At 39.6% G+C, this 20,531-nt stretch overlaps 1 protein-coding gene across 3 annotated transcripts in view; it reads left to right on the top strand.

Moving 5' to 3' along the window:
- The window catches only part of col5a1 (procollagen, type V, alpha 1), a 138,986-nt gene that overhangs the window by 78,409 nt on the left and 40,046 nt on the right, over positions 1–20,531 (top strand). For all 3 annotated transcript variants that reach the window (XM_036588764.1, XM_036588762.1, XM_036588761.1), the window contains exons 10-28: positions 1,716–1,757; positions 2,768–2,830; positions 4,400–4,474; positions 5,555–5,647; positions 6,126–6,182; positions 6,300–6,353; positions 6,541–6,594; positions 7,835–7,888; positions 8,364–8,417; positions 8,568–8,621; positions 8,744–8,788; positions 10,974–11,027; positions 11,458–11,502; positions 14,123–14,176; positions 14,630–14,674; positions 15,885–15,938; positions 17,360–17,404; positions 17,597–17,650; positions 19,625–19,669. In XM_036588764.1, the coding sequence (XP_036444657.1) occupies positions 1,716–1,757; positions 2,768–2,830; positions 4,400–4,474; positions 5,555–5,647; positions 6,126–6,182; positions 6,300–6,353; positions 6,541–6,594; positions 7,835–7,888; positions 8,364–8,417; positions 8,568–8,621; positions 8,744–8,788; positions 10,974–11,027; positions 11,458–11,502; positions 14,123–14,176; positions 14,630–14,674; positions 15,885–15,938; positions 17,360–17,404; positions 17,597–17,650; positions 19,625–19,669 (1,041 nt within the window). The remainder of the gene's footprint in view (positions 1–1,715; positions 1,758–2,767; positions 2,831–4,399; positions 4,475–5,554; positions 5,648–6,125; positions 6,183–6,299; positions 6,354–6,540; positions 6,595–7,834; positions 7,889–8,363; positions 8,418–8,567; positions 8,622–8,743; positions 8,789–10,973; positions 11,028–11,457; positions 11,503–14,122; positions 14,177–14,629; positions 14,675–15,884; positions 15,939–17,359; positions 17,405–17,596; positions 17,651–19,624; positions 19,670–20,531) is intronic.

Here is a 20,531-nt window from a genome sequence, read left to right as displayed (position 1 = left end):
CCAGTCTCCACAGATCACTGAAATCAAATCAAGATGTTCACCTCACCCCTTTTTCTCGCCGTCCGCCGCAATCTGTCCCGCATCTGCGGCCCTAGATGTCCCCTAGACAACCCGAGCGACCTGAACTTCTGATGGACTTGCTGTCCACGTCGTTTCTGTAGGGGAACTTGCATTTGGTGGGTGGTAGAAGCTGTTGCTGGACAGTGTGTGCTCTGTGTGCTGGTAATTTTTTGTGCTTGTTTAGTCAGCTAACTCCAAAAAATGGCTCTTCAAGGATTCTTTAGCAAAGGCAGAGGTTCTGTTTATTTACCGTGAGTTCTATACAGGACCATTTAATGCTTAAGTGGTTCTTGACATGGTGTAAATAGTTCTGCTAGTGTTACAATATCAAGCTTGTAACCCTTTATGGTGCTATACAGAGCCATTCTCAAAAATCTGAAGAACCCTTTCACCATGCAAAGAACCATTCAAGCATGATATAGTTCTGTATAGAATATATGGGTCTAAATAGACAAATTTCCTTCACTAAAGAAACCTTGAAGAACTTTTTTAAGTGTGTATGACTTTAGACAGTAAGCATTCAACAGTATGTTGCATTATTTTCTTCTTGTCTTCTTTTCTGTTAATTAAATATCGGTTTTAAACAGTTAGGGATACTTAAATATGAGAATTAAAAAACGTGCACATATTAAATATGTACATAAATGTTTTTATGTAATGTATAACATTCAGCTGGTTTGTGCTGTCATGAGTGAACAGCTAGACTTCTCCCTACCTAGCTCGCCGTGTCGCCACCTAGTGTACTGAGCTAGCAACTGTTCAGAGTAAAAGGCGTAGATTAGAGGTCTGCGCATGACTCTCGGAAGATTTCATCCCGCTCCCGCAGAAAATCAGAATCGTTTTGTCCCGCTCCCGCCCTCACAGTTCTGTCAAGGCTAAACTGACGTCCAATATCCGACACAGTTTATTCACAAATACATTATCTTCTGCTGAAATAACAGGTCAGTCTTGGTCATCGGGCTCACTGTGAGGAATTAAACCACAGAGCGGTTATTTTTGGTGTTTTGCTGGGCATCTGTGGCCATTGGACTGAAGGCTCTGTAAGCTGTTCACTTTGCTATTGATTAATGTGCAGGGTTTCATTTTATGCGTGCTGTGTCCTGCTCCCACCTGCAGTGGGCTGGTTTCCTGCCCGCTCCTTTGCACAACGGTTAAAAAGTAGTCCTGTGCCGCAAGATATTGTGCTGGGTCCTGCGGGTCTAAGTGCTGACCTCTACATCTTTTACAAGGGCATCAGCCTTGATTGCTAATATCAGACTGATGGACAATAATTTTACAGAAAATACCGTAAATCCACACTACTGATGTTACCCAGGGCTTGTAGGACCCTTTGGCAGAGTGCGGGGTCAGAGCAGACCAACACTGTTACTCCAGATTTCATTTATTTTCTTTGGTGCGGCCCAAAACGTTTAATGCTTGAGGTTTAATGGTTATGGATGTGAGGCCCTGCCATACCACGCTCTCCAGCATTCTTCAGATGCTAGTGAGTTCATGACCTTGTTGACTTTGATCTTCAGATGGAGTAGAAGCCTTAAGGAACCCTTCATGCACCACCGTTTATCAAAGTGTCATCTCAGACATGAATGTGGATTAGTGATGTGTTGATGATGTCATTATGCTGATGAACTCATTTCTCTTCTCTCTCTTTCTCTCAGGGAATGCTGGTAGAGGGCCCCCCTGGTCCCGAGGGCCCAACTGTAAGTCTGAATGCTTTTTACTCTGTATGCACACACATACACACAAATACAGCACTGAGCCAAATCAGAGACTTTGTTATTTATACTTTTATATATTAACAGAAGATATATATTTACCAGAAAATTACACCAAACAACTAAATAGGATATAATTTTTTTCAGTGATTAGGGAGGCTTGATTTTAGTTTTTCAAAGCTGTCCACACCTTTATTCCACACCTCCAAAGTTCAGTCTTTCATTTTCTGAAATAATCCAAACACATTCAGTGATGTCGAGGTCTGGACTCTGGAGTGGTCAGTCCATCCTTCGGAGAACACCAGCAGCTTCTTTAGTTTATCTTATCGCTGCTGTCGGAACAAAACCTTGTATCTCCATCTTTGTCATTTTTCAGTTTTTGACATAATTTGAAAATACCTGTTGTCCTTTACATTGTTTGTAAATTTTATGATGAATGGATCAAAAGAAACGGCCCAAAATGACTTGGAAAGAATTCTGGTTCCATTGACTAGAATGTTTTTTCCTTCTCCTGTAAAGTTAGCATTAATAGCGTGTCCTTATTGGCTGGAAACTAAATAAATGTTCTCCGGCACTGTATGCAGGAAATGCGGTGTAAAGCGCTAACTAGCGAGGAAAGTTTGGCGATTAAACTTCAGGTCGGCATGTCAGAGCGTGAAAGGGAAATATCTCTGTGTGTGCTGAGTTGGCTTGGCACCGTCCGTCTTTGCCGCAGGAGATCAGGATTAGATGTACAGCTGGCAAATCAAATACATGTGATACTGTTTATAGTTTGGTTCGTGAGTCGACTCCTGGATCAATCTCACTGCTATGTGTGCTCTGCTAAAGAGAGAGAGAGAGAGAGAGAGAGAGAGAGAGAAAGCAGTCCAGCTCCCTTTCAAACTGACAGACCTAAGTGGACCCACACGCCTGCCTGAGTGGGCATGTTTTTCAGTTAATGTTCTCTCTGATCTCATATATGTATGTTTATGATTTTGTCTCATATGTGTCTGTAGGGTCTGCCTGGTCCTCCAGGCACGAGTGGACCGCCAGGCACCCCTGGAGAGCCTGGAGAGAGGGTGAGTAAGCATAGCATTGCTGACCTTTGCAATCCTATTTTAGTTTCCATACAGTCCTCTAGGTTCTAGGTATTCACCGTGGAATGCATGAATCTTTAAACTCTAAACGTTATTGTTTTGAGTAAAATGGCCGTGAGTAACCAGGCAGTCTAGCTAAATTACACTGAAATGCCTAGCAGGGTTCTAGATATTAGAGTAATAAAGTACATAGTAATAAATTGTCATTATTAAATAAATACTCTAATTAATAAGGTGGCAAATACAAATATAATAACAACACATTTTACTGCAGAGTAACACATTTAAGCAGGAAAGTAAAACACAAGAACCTTTAAGTTCCAGATAATTAAATGGGCCTTACGAAGACACTGAAGGACTTAAGAGTCGTATATAATATTCTATTAATTATCTAGAAGCGGAACTGAATATGTTCTCTAAAAGTAAGCAGCGGTAAAACCATTCCCTGAAGTACACTCTTAAAAAAGATGGTTCTTCAAGGGTTCTTTAGTAAACACAGTGGTACTATATAGAACCATGAACACTCAAAGGACTGTTGATGCTTAAATGGTTCTTTGCATGATGAAACGGTTCTTCAGATTGATGGAAACTGTGTTGCATATGGTTCTGCGTAGAACCAATTTGAGAATGGTTATGTATAGCACCTAAATGGGTTCTGGTATTGGTACAAGCTTGACAAGCTTTCTGCACTGAAGCATTCACTTTGGTAAAGAACCCTTGAAGAACCATCTTTTTTAAGAGATGCTTGTAAATGAAGAACTGCCTACTGCAGTTTAGCCCCGCCCATTTATACTGAAGTTATAAGGAGTGTTTCAGCCTGAACTGCTTTTTAAATGAAGCACGATATGTGGCGGCCAATCAGAACAGAGCTGATTTACATATATTGTGTCTTAAAGGAAGAGAAAAGTGGTCATGTAAAAATGAATTATGGATGTTTTAATGTTTTTAAGTACCTCAAAAACATTAAAAGTGGACCTCAGGGAAAAAATAAGCATAAAAAAAATTGGGGACATGGGCCCTTTAACTCCTTATATGGCTTTATTACACATGTATAACCTAAGAATAGCTCAGCCATATTGCATTGAAGTCCCTGTAGTTACTAGTTACTTATAAGCCTTAGTATGTAATAAGCCTGGGATTAAGAGCGTGGGTCCTTTTACAGAGATTATGTGCAGATTATTTGTCATATGCCATGAAACTGAATGCAAGTTTGTACTTGAGACTACAAATATTTATCCAATTTTTATATAATTTACTGTTCTTTTTCTGCCTAATGCCCAGAACATGTTAGGCACAGTTAGACTCATATTTTACCCAGAATAATTACACAGCACTTTAGAGTTTGTACCTATTAATTACCATGTAATTGTAAATTTAAATGTAATTTAGTTAAACTGTCTTGGAACTTATCATCTAAGTACCCAAACTGATTATCTAGTACTACACACTCACTTAAGGGACTGTAAAAGCAAGCATTAACCATAAATATGTGTTGTAAACCCCAGTAAATAAAAAGGCACTACATTACCCAGACTGCTTTGCTGCTTTTAGGGTCCTCCCGGTCGCCCTGGTCTTCCTGGAGCTGATGGACTGCCAGGACCCCCAGGAACCGTTCTGATGTTGCCGGTACGTAAACCTGCCACGCCTCTGTGGATAGACATGCTTGGCCTGGGTGTGTTTGGATGTATATGTGTGCCAACATGAACCTGTTAACCTCACTGCTGAAGAATGCGAGGCGGATTACAGACCAATGCATCGCTCCAACCTAATTTGCGCACCTGAGTGTTGGATGGGGTGGGAAGAGCAGTACATAAGAGTCTTATATAGTATTCACAATTATTACCGTCAGACTGTAAAACTACACACACTGCAGATTCATACTGGATTACAATCACGGATCTTCTTGGTAATCACTTAAATTCTAGTACCTCCCCAGGTAAAGATAACTGACTCTAAAGGCAGTCGGCCTTTGGAGGCAGCAGGCGTTGAGCGGATACCACCTGTCAGTGGATGTGTTTTACAGAGTGAAGTGAAACACTGCGGAAATGTCAGCTGTTAAAACGCTGGCCGCTGCGCTGAGTTATAGCGACAGCTCGGAAGAGCTCAGCATTAGCAAACCTGTTTAATAATCTGCTCTTTTAATCGCCCGCATCAAGCCAGCGGTGTCGAGTGCACCGAGACATTCCTACACTCTCCCAGCTGCGGCACTCATAGTCCCACTTCAGAGTCAGGATTTCAGCTCCAGGACTTCCGGAATGTTTGTGAAGAAGAACGGAATTCATTCGGAAAGTTGGAACGCTGCCGTCTTCTCTCCTTTTATCTCTTCTCTTCTTTCTTCTTCTCTTCTGTGAGAGTCCATGAATCTGTTGCATGGACCTTTCAATAGAGTAGTGAACCTATTCAGCCACCAGATGGCAGCACACACACACACACACACACACACACACACACACACACACACACACACACTCACACTCACACAAAGCCAGACAAACACTTTAAAGCCCAGTTCATTTTGTTTTTAGTCATGTTTATAACAATTTCAGTTTCAGTTTAATCAGCATAACACAAAATAATACATTTTTATAATAAAAAAGGTAAAGGTATTGCAGTTGTTATGGTCGGGTTAAAATCAGTTTCTAATTCTCTCTGTTTTCTCTCTCTCTCTCTCCCTCTCCCTCTCTCTCCCTCTCTCTCTCTCTCTAGTTCCGGATGAGCACAGGTGGAGATGCTGGCCATAAAGGACCTGCAGTTTCTGCTCAAGAGTCTCAGATGCAGGCCATCATGCAGCAGGCCCGGGTAATGCACACACACATGCACTGTCAATCATCTCAAGTCTAAACCTGGAACATCTGAAGCATCGGTCTGGTCCATTAAAGGATGATCCACATGTGTAGCTTTATTAGCCAGGAGTTCTGCTGGCTCTCAGTTTCAGATTCAGGGCCAAATGTACATACGAGTGCAAAACGTGCCTTTATGCAACCGTGTGTGCCTGCAATGTGCCATTGCCTTTCAATGAAAGTGTGGCTTATCGTGCACACTTAGCCCCGCCCACTAATTGCTCAATTTCTCCAAAATTCAGCATAATTCAGTGGTTGAGATGTAAACATGCACATGGCCTGTAAACTGGGTTTCGAATCACACCTAAAACTGCCACAATGGCTCGAGCCCTCAGTGTCAACCTCATCAGCTTACATACTTGGACAGATGAGCTTTGGTCCAGTGTGCAGACTCGTTCACACTCGCTAATCGTTACCCTTTCTTTATTCTCACACAGCTGGCAATGAGAGGCCCAACCGGTCCAATGGGCTTAACTGGTCGGCCTGGACCACTGGTATGCTTGTTATCTTTCTCTCTCTTCTTTTTCTCTCTCTCTCTTGCTCTTAAAGACCTTAAATTGGCATCCTTACCACTGCATTCATTAACACTGTCTATAATGTGCTTTTCCCAGGGTCCTCCTGGTGTGCCTGGAATAAAGGGAGAGTCTGGAGAGCAGGGGGCTCAGGTAGGAGTGACTACATTACCCACAATCCCCAACAGCCCACTAGTAAACTGAGACTAGTCTCTCAGCAGTCCCAATGGAGATCTTATTACAGTGATTTTTTGCACGTTATGTTAGTATGTACATATTCTAATATAGGTATTGGGCGTAATTCATAATATCACTTGACGGTATTCTGTGTTCCGTACAGGGTCCTCGTGGTCCGATAGGTTCAGTCGGCCCTCCTGGAAAGCCTGGCAGAAGAGTGAGTGTTTTTATCTTAATAAACTATTTTATATAAACTTGACTGCAGACCTGCTAGCTGTAGCGTTTATCAGACGATAGAGGGCGCTCACAAATCCAAAATGAGTGGTTTCTTGTACAAAATAAATGGATTATTGTACAAAATCATAGTTTGTAAATGTTTAATCATTTTAAATGGAAAATACTCAAACTTTCTGAACATAAAGCTTACCAACCAGGCTGTAAAGCCGAACAATCAGCACTCAGTAGCATGAATGCTAACCTATCAGCACTCAGGAGCAGTAATGCCAACCAATCAGGACTCAGTAGTAGTAATGCCAACCAATCAGCACTCAGTAACAGTAATGCTAACCAAGCAGTGCTCAGTAACAGTAACGCCGACCAATCAGCACTCAGTAGTAGTTATAAACAATCAGCCCTCAGTAGCAGTAATGCTAAGCAATCAGCACTCAGCAGCGGTAATGCTAACTGATCAGCACTCAGTAGCAGTAATGCCAAACGATCAGGACTCAGTAGCAGTAATGCTAACCAATCAGCACTCAGTAGCAGTAATGCTAACCAATCAGCTCTCAGTAGCAGTAATGCTAACCAATCAGCACTCAGTAGCAATAATGCTAACCAGTCAGCACTCAGTAGCAGTAATGCTAACCAATCCGCTCTCAGTAGCAGTAATGCTAACCAATCAGCGATCAGTAGCAGTAATGCCAACCAATCAGCACTCAGTAGCAGTAATGCTAACCAATCAGCGATCAGTAGCAGTAATGCTAACCAATCAGCGATCAGTAGCAGTAATGCCAACCAATCAGCACTCAGTAGCAGTAATGCTAACCAATCAGCACTCAGTAGCAGTAATGCTAACCAGTCAGCAATCAGTAGCAGTAATGCTAACCAATCAGCACTCAGTAGCAGTAATGCTAACCAATCAGCACTCAGTAGCAGTAATGCTAACCAGTCAGCAATCAGTAGCAGTAATGCTAACCAATCAGCACTCAGTAGCAGTAATGCCTATTTAAAGTTGCACTAAAACTTATTCTCACTTAGTAAATCAACAGAGCTTAATTTGACCAGGGATATTCATGCTTTTGCACGTGACTGTATAAACATAAGGTTTTTGACAAATGAAAATCGGACCAATATTTTGGTTATTGCTCTCCTTTCCTACCAATAATCCGTATCAGCCCAGAGAACCACAAATCGGTCGACCCCTAGCTTATATGTTTTTTGTGTTTGTGTGTTTTCAGGGTCGTGCTGGAGCAGATGGAGCAAGAGGCATGCCAGGACAGACTGGACCAAAGGTAAACTCTCACACAACAGAGGCGTAGCTACGAGGGGGCTTGGGGTGGGCTAGGCCTTCTCACTTGGAAGCTAGGCCCCACTACACTTCCAACTGCTCAAAAGAACAAAAGTCCTTCAGTGACAATAAAAATGCTGCAATATGTAATGCAATATTTGTTTTGCAGTGTTATAATGCAGAGTAACAAGACTTGAGACTTACTTGCAACTTACTTGCAACTTAGTGACTTGTTAAATAAACAAATGAACAATACACTATGATTGTTCTGCTTGAGTGTGTTAGCCTAACCATCTCCAGAGCTCTCCTCAACGCAGTCCAGTATTTACAGTGACCATCCAATACCTGCCTTATCTAATCAATACTTCCTCAAATTAAATCAAGTGATTGATTAACCATCCATGTGATGGCTGAAGTGCAGTGAGAGCTCAGCACATTCAGAAGGAGCTGCTCTTGACTTTATTTGTATGTCTTTCCAGGGAGACAGAGGTTTTGATGGTCTGGCTGGATTACCTGGTGAAAAGGGACACAGAGTAAGTCATTGATTAACAACTTTCCGTGTGTTATAAAGCTGTTATAACAGCTGTTCATACTAAATATGCTGTTGCTGCTCATGTGTTGTATGGGTTACTGCATGTACCTTTAGAACAGATAAACGACAGGCCTGTGTGTGTGTGTTTTAGGGCGAGTCAGGACCTCAGGGACCCCCTGGACCCCCAGGAGAGGATGGAGAAAGGGTGAGCTCTCCATTTCTATTGTTTTCTTCTCTCCTATTCATCCAGTTTGTCTCTCTTTATTACAGAGATTATAAAGATATGGAGATTATCTCATAATGATGATGTCATCTCTCATGTCCCAGGGAGACGATGGCGAGGTCGGACCCAGAGGTCTGCCCGGTGAACCGGTGAGTGTCCCAGAATGCTCTTTGATCTCCCTTTGAAAATATTTACACTTAAGTAATCAGAACACATTCTGATGTTTTACACCACAGTGAAGGTGTAGCTTATTATTATTATTATTATTATTAAGGCTTATTATTCAGCATCTTTATAACAGAATGATCTGTGATAACATGATTAATATTAATATTAAACAGATCAAGGCAAAATCATAGAGTTTCCTCAGATAACACATTCAATGTGTTGATAGAGAGAGAGAGAGAGAGAGAGAGTATGAGGGAAAGACAGAGGAAGAGAGAAAAGAGAAAGAGTGAAAGAGAGAGGGGAAGAGAAAGGGAAAAAAGAAAAAGAGGCAAAGAGTGAGAAAGAAATAAAAGCAAAAAAGAAGGTGAGATAGAGAGATAAAAGAGAGAAAATAAAGAGAGATAGAAAGAGATGAGACAAAAAGAGGAAAGATGAAAAGATTCAAGAAAAATAGAGAAAAGACAGAAAAAGAGAAGGAGGAGAGACAGAGGGGGGGGCTTCTGGATTTGCTGTAACCCAATTATTTGTGTAACTACAGTGAATTAGATCAAGATGGACAAATGAGTTCAGGCAACTGTGCTGACCCCGAGCTCTCTGGGGTCGACCTGACCCGTCCTGCGGTCAAGTGTAGAGCAGGAGGAGCCAGAAAGAGGAGAATATTAAACACGGCAATGAAAGTGCAGTTCTAAACCACGTCCACCAGGGGGCTCCCCAGCCACACAGCTTTATTTCAGAATGTCTCAGCTCTAAACACACACACACACACACACACACACACACACACACACACACACACAGGTCTGAGTTCATTAGAGTACATTATTAGTGTGATGGTAATGATCAAAATTTACATAATAACACTTTTTTTTCAAAAGTACTTAAAGGAACGTTCCAATGGTTTTGACCTAATCTCATCTACTGTATCTGTAGTGCACAGTCAGCTACCACAGACTGTAACTCCAGTTCATCTGCACTGTTGTTGTCTTCACTTATAACAGAAACTCAGGGACAGAACTCTACAGATATGCAGATAGAAATTAGGCTGAAAAATGCAGCAGAGTTCCTTTAAACTGTACTGAACAGTCTGTGGGCCCATCACTCTAATAACCACATAACTGACACATAATTTTCATACTAATTATTGAATAGTTAATAAGAGATACTGAATAATTCATAGTACTTGAGTAATTCTCAATAGTTACTGAATAATTAATTACAGATACTCAATAATACATAGCAGTTACTGAATAATCTGTTGTAGCTATTCAAAAATGTATTGTAGTTTCTCCAGTAGTAGTTACTAAAAAAGTAAAAATTCACAGTATACACTAATAATTCATAGTATTACTGAATATTTCATACTAGATACTGAATAATTTATAGCCGTTTCTGAATAATTCATAGTAGATACTGAATAATTTATAATAGATTCTGAAAAATGAATGGTAATTACTGAATAATTCATAGTAGACACTCAATAATTTGTAGATACTGAGTAATTCTAGATATTGAACGATTCATAGTAAATACTGAATAATTTATAATAGTTTCTGAAAAAATTATAGTAATTACTAAATAGTTCATAGTAGTTACTGAATGATTTATTGTAGCTATTCAGTCATTCATAGCAGCTTCTTCATAATTTATAGTAGTTACCGAATAATTCAGAGTACAAACTGAATAGTTATTAGTAGTTACTAAAAAAGTTACTAATAAATTCACAGTAAATACTGAATAATTCATAGTATTACTGAATAATGTATAGTACATACTGAATAATTCAGCGTAGATACTGAATAATTCATAGTACCTACTGAATAATTCAGAGCAGATACTGAATAATTCATAGTATATACTGAGTATTCATAGTAGATACTAAACAATTCATAGTACATACTGAATGATTGATAATAGATACTGAATAATTCATAGTAGATACTAAATCATTATTTTATATATTTTATTTATTATAGTAGTTTCTAAATAATGTATAGCAGTTACTAAATAATTCATCGTAGTTTCTTAATAACTTATAGTAGTTCATAATAATTCATAGTAGGCACTGAATGATAAGATTTCATTTCACTGGGTTAACATGACACTAATGAAATGGAGATTCTTATATCATCATATTTCTCAATCCCTTTATTTCTCCTTTTCTTTCAGGGTCCTCGTGGTTTGCTGGGACCCAAAGGACCACAGGGACCCCCAGGATCTCCTGTAAGTACCTTTAACCAGATCCGAGATCACAATTAAACTAAAGTAGAATCTGAATCTTTTTATGAGCCGAGTATGTTTTTTACATGCAGTGGGTTTGGGTTGGCGAGTGCTCACCAGACGACAGGAAAAATAAATCAAAGTGTAATAAAACATAAATAAAACATGTATATGCAATATTAAAATGTGCAGTACTGTACAAGTTCAGATGGAACAGACAGCAGGAGGTGGTTGAAGTAGCATCTGTACTGAGTATAAAGTATGTGCAGAGCAGGGAATGAGTAAAGAGTATGTGAGTAGTTAATTATATCTGAGCTCAGTGCGCAGCATCGAATGCTTTGTGTAGTGCAAGCTAAAATATGAAATTACAATCATAATTCAACAAAGGCCAATTACAGGTTATTATTACATGAATGAATGTATTTGTCTGCAGGGTGTGACAGGAATGGATGGCCACCCTGGACCCAAAGGAAACATTGTGAGTATATCACACACCTTTTTTCCGTGCAGAGGGGTCTTTTTATTATATCGGTTCTGTTCAGAGAGAGAAAATAAGACAGCAGGAGAATTTTAACATTACATGAGTCTGACTGCACTGTAACCCTCTGTTCTCCCTCTCTCTTACTCGCACATACACACACACACACATACACACACAGACATGTTTTCATTCACTGTCAGGACACAGATTTGCACATATGGGATGCATGTCTCATATATACAACATCTATATTTAAATAACTCTTTGTAATAAAATTTATATTATCCATTTAAACCTATATATTGTAATAATACTGTGTGTCCTATAGATATTTTACATGTAAATGTATATATGTAATACTAATAAGCCAAATATGCATATATATATATGTGTGTGTGTGTGTGTGTGTGTGTGTATACTTATGTTACATATGTGATATTACATACAGTAGTACATGCACCCATGCATATCCATGATATGCCCCTTATATGTAAGTTCCTATATCTGATGATAATGCTAATAATAATGCTAATAATAATAATAATATACGTCCCATGTGTTCTTTAAATGTTAGTTCACAAATGTAATATAGCATTTTTTCATATATATATGTGTGTAATAACAATACATCCCATATTGATGAATCAATATGTAATAATAATTAATGTCCCATATCTACTATAATAATGCTAAGGATAAAAATCATTTTGGTCCTAAAAACGTACAAAAACAAGCACACACACACACACATGCATGTTGCGTTTTTGTGGCAGAACAGTTGGAGTTGTATTTTTAACAGCGTGCTGGGTGAGCAGTGCTTTTCAGTCAGAAATAAGTCCATGCTCTGTCTCTGCCTTCTCTTCGGAAACGTGGCTGCCTGATATAGGCACACACACACACACACACACACACACACACACACACACACACACACACACACCCGCCCACATGAGAACTGATGCAAACCAGGGACACTTTCTCATTCTGGTCAAACCCACAATAGTGACAACCTGCATTTCAGCGCAGGCAGAGACAGCTGCTGCTAATGAGACTCTCAGTGCCTCTGTGTGCAGCAGACAGAGATATGGAGATAGACAGAGAGAGAAGAACGAGAGACCAGGATAATCGCATAATATTATAAGGGTCCACATCACACTGAAGAAAGTGAATAAATATATATATCATTTTTACAGTCAATAAAATAGAGTAAAATGTTACAGTAGTTACAATTAGATATTTTAGTTCACTTTCTTTTAGCAGAAATTAAGTTGGTGTGACAAAACAAACTTGCTGTTCTTTATTTTATTATTCTACACTGTTTTTGTACTATTTTTTGAGCTAGAACCACAGCGTTCCGTCACACACATTTTTTTTTCATTGGAAATAAATGGTCAAATGTTGAAACAATTCATCCCTCCTGGGGTACCTTAGAAACAGCCTAGCAACATCCCTTGGCAACCACCTGGGATACCATAGCTGTGGCCTAGCAACACCTTAGCAACCATCTGGGATACCATAGTAATAGCCTAGCAACACCCTAGTGACCACCATGGATTCTGTATCAATGGCCTAGCAACACTTTAGCAACTACATGGGATATCATAGCAATGGCCTAGCAGCACCCTAATGACCACCATTCCATAGCAATGACCTAGCAACACGTTAGCAACCAACTGGGATACCATAGCAACACCTTAGTGACCGCCATGGATTTCATAGCAAGGGTCTAGCAGTGCTTTAGCGATCACCTGGAATACCCATAGCAATGGCCTAGCAACACCTTAGTGACCGCCATGGATTCCATAGCAATGGCCTAGCAGTGCGTTAGCAATAACCTGGCATACCATAGCAACAGCCTAGCAACACCTTAGTGACCACCATGGATTCCACCGCAATGGCCTAGCAGTGCCTTAGCAACCACCTGGGATACCATAGCAACGGCCTAGCAAAACCTTAGTGACCACCATGGATTCCACAGCAATGGCCTAGCAGTGCTTTAGCAACCAACTGGCATACAATAGCAACAGCCTAGCAACGCTTTAGCAACCACCTGGGATAACACAGACAATTCATCCCACCTGGCATACCTTAGCAACAGCCAGCAACATGCCTTAGCAACCACCTGGGATACAATAGCAACAGCCTAGCAACATGCCTTAGCTACCACCTGGGATACCATACCAGCGGCCTAGCAACACCTTAGTGACGACCTTGGATTCCACAGCAATGGCCTAGCAACGCCTAAGCAACCACAATGGATTTCATAACAATGGCCTCGGAACGCTTTAGCAACCACCTGGGATAACATAGAAACATCCTAGCAACACCTTAGTGACCACTTGGGATTCCACAGCAATGGCCAAGCATCATTTTCGCAACCACCTGGGATAAACTAGCAACACCTAACCAACCACCTGGGTTTTCATAGTGACGGCTTTGTCAAGCCAACTTACAGATCATTCACAAACATTTCCATCCTAGTTGTGTTGATGTGAGGTTATTATTATGCTAATGATGCACAGTAAAATCGAGTCAGTTGGACACAAGTGCAAAAATACAGCTTTCTGTGCCTTTGAGCTGTTTGTTGTCTCATTTCTTTCTCATTTCTTTCTCTCAGGGGCCTCAAGGTGAGCCTGGACCTCCTGGACAGCAAGGAAACCCCGGCGCTCAGGTAAGATTGAGGCCACACCATCTTTGAGAAATAGTTCACTAGTATTGCATGAAATTTCATTCTCCAAATCCGACCACATGACTGAAAAGATGTGGCGGAGCTTCACTTTTCTCAGAGGAAGCTCGTTGTGGCCTTTACAAGCTTTGTGGGATTGCGTGATACAGAGAGGCCTAGCTAACAAGTGGGAATTAGAAACAACGAAAATTAGGGGAAAAAACTAAAAATAAACACATAAAAAGTTTAATTTTGTCATACACAAGTCTTTAGGGTGGAAAGGTCATACAGTAGACTGTCCTACAGCATGTTGGAGAAGCAAACTTGAGCAAACTCCGCTTGATTCCACTGTAAAAGTGCATCAGATCCAGATGTGTCTGTAGGGACGAGCTGGTAAAGCCTGCGCTAAAAGTCTTTGTTATACAAGATAAGAGAAAGATAACTGGTGTTTCCTCACAGGGACTGCCAGGGCCTCAAGGAGCCATTGGACCACCTGGAGAAAAGGTAACACATGTTCTGTGTTTGGGTGAATTTAGTGATAATGAAGGAAATGCATATGGTACTACGTTTACTGTCTGTTTCTTACTGGTTTAACTGTGGGAGCCCATCCCCGCCAGTCAGAGGGGAAAGAAATCACACCAACACTGTTTTTTCCATCTCCTCTGTTTCTGGCAGCACAGTGTCAAAATTTTGATGTAGTGTCTTGAAATAATGTCGACTTACTATGTCGAAACTGTTGACTTGCTATGTAAAAATGTAAAAAATATTGGCTCAAAATATTGGTTTGGTATGTCAGAAGGACTTGTTTCTCAAAATTTTCTATGTTGAAATGATTCATTATTTCCTCTAAATTTGACTTTCTATGTAAAAATACCTCTAAATTTTGACTCTCTATGTTAATTACTTTTCTATAAATGTGACTTTCTGTCAAAATAATAACGTTTCCTGTAAATTTTGACTTTCTGTTACAATAACGACTTTTTTTTCTAGATTTAGATTTCTATATTAAAAATATACATGCTCTCAAAAATGACTTCCTATGTTGAAATAATGACTTATTGTCTCTGATTTTGACTTTTTATGTTGAAATAATGACTTACTTCTTCTAAACCTTAACTTCCTGTGTTGGAACAATGACTTATTTTCTCTAAATTTTACTCAGCATCTTGAAGAAAAGGTTGATTTTCCCTGCAATAATTACTTTAATCATTACTTGATACTTATAAATATTTTTTTCACATAGTGTATCACAATTTCTTCTTAATAACTCACAATCTTGAGATAATAAGTCAGAATTTTGATAAAACAAGTCATTACTTTGACATAATATGTAAACATTTTGAGAAAATAAGCTGTTGAGTTGCAAAGACAATATTTTGAGACACTAAGTAAAAAAATTGAGACAATAAGTAATTATTTAAATTCTAAATTTTGAATTTTGAAAACATTATTTTAAGATACAAATTCAACATTTTGCTGTGGGAGAAAAATGGCCTAATTTTTCAGTGTAAAAACAGTTTTTTTGCTCTGTGTGGTGGAAATAGGCCCTCATATTAAATGAATATGCAGTATGGATATATCGCATGTTGTTTTTATGTGTTTTATGCCTGCCTGAAAATGGCTTTGCAGTGATAGTTGGAGCTGAATTGAGCTGTAACAGTGCTCTGTGTTTGTGTGTGATGTTAATGCCGGATTCTCTGTTTTTTCTCTGCAGGGACCAACAGGGAAGCCAGGCCTGCCAGGCATGCCAGGAGCCGATGGACCTCCAGTGAGTTTGAGACATATAAACACACACACACACACACATACACACACACACAGACACACACATGCACATGCACACTGATTGCTCCCAGTTTGCAGTGAGCAGGTGTTTCCGAGTCCAGCAGGTGTAGAGACGAGGATGGCAGATGATAACGTGGGAAAAACACCTGCTGGATCCTGGACAGAGAGAGAAAGAGGGGCGAGTGAGCAAGAGAGAAAGCAGGAGAGAGAGTCCTTAAACCGAGGCTGCACAATTCAGCTACTTTTTGCCTTTTTCGGTTCATTTTGGTGAACTTAAGCCAGTTAATTGGCTTATTATATACAGTATCATAGAGAAAGCTGCTTTAGTATATTTATAATGCTAAGTTAAAGTGAAGTAAAGCTGTTTGGTTCTGGAATTGGCTGATTCTGGAATTTCTATCTAATTGATCGAGGTGGGTAATCCTGTAAATAATCCGTTAAACAGAAGAATAATATCTGTGTAAATGCCTGTATCTGATTACGTTCCCTATCGGAAAGTTTAAGTCCGTTCTGATCACATCATAGTGAAAGTTTATACCGTTCAACATCGCGGAGCAGAAACTGGTCTGCAGAGGAGACGAAGTTTATGCTTGATCTTTAAAAGACGGCGGTGGGACGGACGTCCAGCTTATGTGTCTCAGAACACGACGTCTTCCTCTCGGCCTTCTTTAATCTGACACCATTTTAAAGCAATTAAAAACACAAGCACTGCTCACTGCTGCTCATCTCACTCTGACTGGACTCACGTGATGCTGGTTGTCATGGTAACATCTACACTAAGCGGTTCTCTACAAATGCGTGTCATTTTGGATCTGATTGCTTGTAGTGAACATGTAAACTAAGACTTTCATCAGATTGTTGAGTAGAGTGAGCAGATATTCTCAACAACATATTTAATATAAATATAAACCTAATTTGAGAAAAACAGTCATCATTTTGAGATAATATGCCAAAATTTTAGACATATTTAATGTATTTTTATTTTCATTATTCATTTTGCGAAAATTCGCACAATTTTGCGAAAATTAACTATTATTTTTGACAGTGAGTTCAAAAGTTTGAGAACATCAGTCATTACTGTGATACACTAATTCAGCATTTTTTCAGACAGTAAGTTATTGAGAAAACATCCAAAATTTTGAGAAAATAATGAATTGTTTTGACATATTAAGTCATTTTTTTTTTTCAAAAAGGCCATATATACATATATGACTGTATGAAGGCAATATTTCAAGAAAATAAGTCATTGTCTGGGATATCATGTTAAAATGTGAAGAAAAAGTCAAACTTTTTCACGTAGCACTGCCAGAAGTATATAAGGAGAAAATAAGAAATAATTTATTATTACTTACTGTGAATAAGTCTGTCTGTTAGTAACATCTCATCTGCCTTTTTCACACACAGGGTCACCCAGGAAAGGAAGGTCCATCCGGTGAGAAAGGAAACATGGTAAGATTGACCGTGATTACAACCTCAGAATAACCATTATTATAATTTCTCTTATTCTTATCATCATTTTCAGCAACGCTGTCTTTCCCTCCTGTTTTCTCTCTATTATCCAAAAGGCAGTCTAATCATATATTAAGTGTCTGTATATAATCACATTACATCTCTCTCTCTCTCTCTCTCTCTCTCTCTCAGGGACCCCCTGGTGCTCAGGGACCAATCGGCTATCCTGGTCCCAGAGGTGTGAAGGTAAGCTCTGTTCTGATAGATAAAATGGTTTAGTGATGGTTCTGCAATCTGATTGGCTGAGCCACGTTCAAAGCTGCCCATTATACACAAAAATAACTGCACACATCAGTTCAACTCTGTTCATTCTGTATCCAAGTCATTTGCTTGGCATCCATGGCCTACTGTTAACAAACTACCTTGCTTGATGTTGTTATTATTATTAAAGGTAAATAGATTTTTTTTGGAATATTATTCTAATTAATATGTAATTAAATGATTTCTTGAGCATGGTTTATTTTACTATATTGAATATGTGTTTGCTTCACATTGTGCATTTCAATGCAAAATAACACCCCTTAACCGTGGAAAATCACCATAACTCAGAACCTACAGTGAATTATTGCTTTATTATTATTCAAGACCTTGACGTGAAAGTTTTCAGCCTAACTTTTGGTTATTTTTAGTGTCATTTTTTATTAATTTGACTTATTTCAAGTAACCTCATGTGGTCATAACTCTGTAATACTGTTGGGAAAGGTTTAGTTTTACACCAGTAGGTGGGTTAACCCCCTTAAAATCCCAGGCTTATTATATACTAAGCCTTATTATTCAGTAACTACAGGGATGTCAGTGCAAAATGGTTGACCTATTCTAAAGTTACAGAATTGTATAATAAAAGTTTGGACCTCCCTGGTCCAAGAGGTTTTTTTTTAATTATCAGCACGATCTTTTGGTGATTTTAGTCCCGTACAAATCAACGATGTACGTAATTTGTAAAGCTGCTCATTAGCCAAGCCCACACAGCTCTCAGATGGGTCTGATTATCATATTCCTATCTTGGATTTTTCATTCAAGCTTTGTTGGATGTTTAATATAACAGTCAAGCTTGGCATCATATAAACATTTTTGATGTTGTTCTCTGGGACTTTAATTATGGAGGCACTTAAAGAAGCATTTACTGGTGTTCTCTGTGGCCCAGATCAAGCTGAGATGGGTGGTCCTACCTCAAGTGTACAGCACATTAAAACCTGTAAAATGTCAGAAGAAGGTTTGTATGCGCTGGTGTTCAGTGTAGGAGGTAAATTCTCCAGCTAATGGCACAAAGTATTCACTCAGGGCCGAGGAGATGGTTAGTGAGCAAACCTGCCTGTGGATTAGATGTGTGGTTGTTTTCTGCTGTGAGCAGCTGAACGTTCTGCATATGGAGCTTCAGCTTATTCACAAACTGCTTTCCCAGAGTTTCATTAGCAGTCTGGCGCCAGTCAAGCTGCTGTGGAACTGAATGCAGTTTAATATTTGATTCTGAGGCTGACCAGTCTGACCAGTCTGACCCCGACCACAGACCGCACTGTGGAAGACTAGAACAGAGATTGGGCTCTGAGATTAGAACTTTCCCGAGTGGGCTGTGGGGGGCAGGAGGGGTTTGGGCAGGTGATCCAAAAAGTACATTTAGTGTGATGTGTAATCATGTTTTCTCTCTCTCTCTCTCTCTTTCTCTCTCTCTCTCTCTCTCTCTCTCTCTCTCTCTTTCTTTCTTCTCTCTTTCTTTTTCTCTCTTTCTCTCTCTCTCTCCCTTTCTCTCTGTCTTTGTTTCTGTCTCTCTCTCTCCTCCCTCACTCTGTCTCTCTCTCCTCCCTCACTCTGTCTCTCTCCCTCCCATCTCTCTCGCTCTCTCTCTTTTCTTTGTCCTCTCTCTCCTTTTTCTCTCTCTGTTTCTCTTTCTATTTCTTTTTTCTTTCTTTTTTCTTTCGCTGCTTCCTCACTCATTTTCTCTCTTTCTCTCTGTCTCGCTCTTGACTTTCTTACCTTCTCATCTCTCTCTCTTCTTCTCCCTTGCTTTCTCTCTCTCTCTCCTTCTTTCCCTGTCTTTCTTTCTTTCTTTCTTTCACTCTTTTTTCTTTCTTTCTCTTGTCTCTTTCTCTCTTCTCCCTCACTTTCCCTCACTTTCCCTCTCTCTCTCTCTCTCTCTCTCTCTCTCTCTCTCTCTCTCCCTAGGGTGCTGATGGAGTTCGTGGGCTGAAAGGAAACAAGGGTGAAAAGGTACAGTGTGTTTAAATGCACTTTCTTTGTTTTATTATTTCTTTTCTTTTATTTTTCTATATATCTTCAACTGAGCAACATAAAAATCCATTTTTTTGCAAAAGAAGAGGATCTTTTAAAAGCCAGGAACTGAAGAATCCTGTATTATTTCAATATAAAGTTATAGCCCGCGAGAGTGTGAGCAAGGAGGCTCCACAAATAGCCGTTTCTATGGAGACAGGGACGGTCCGAATGTGTGGGAGACTCTCAGGACTGTGAGATGGACCAAGACTTCAGTATAAGATACTCTGCATAAGGCTGGGAGACGGTCACGAGCCTCTGCGCCACATCGGTGTCTGAAGTTTGCTTCATAGTTTGGCACTGGTGCCATGAAGCTGATGTAGATTTGCTTATAGTGAGACACTACAGGAGAACAACGTTGTTTTCCAAAAAACATAAAGGCCTACTGGAAGTTCTAGATTCGTCACTGACTGTGCATACGAGCTGTAGTCTGAGCAGGTTCCGGGTAGTAGTGAGGAATGGAAAACAGCGGCAGCTCTATGCAGGACTCTTTACTGAAAGAGTCACTGTAACACTGATACATATAAGTTCAGGTATATGATAATGTCTGTTAAAAGCTTTAGATAAAATGTATGGAATGAATTTTACAAGCTTCGGATGTTGGCATTTAATCGAGAGCAGCCAGAAATGCGTGCAACTGTTAGTGTAGTGTTAACACACTATTAGAAACCCCATAGGGGCGCTAGCGGAATTAAGCATTATTGTAGAGGTGCGTTTTTTCCTCAAGGCCTGTTTACAGTGTTCCCAAAAATTACATCTATAAATGCAAAAGAGTTGCATAAATGTCAGTGTACAATTACAG

This window comes from Colossoma macropomum, unplaced genomic scaffold (assembly GCF_904425465.1).
Source record: "Colossoma macropomum unplaced genomic scaffold, Colossoma_macropomum, whole genome shotgun sequence".
NCBI classification, from domain to species: Eukaryota; Metazoa; Chordata; class Actinopteri; order Characiformes; family Serrasalmidae; genus Colossoma; species Colossoma macropomum.
This window is presented reverse-complemented; position numbering and strand designations above follow the sequence as displayed.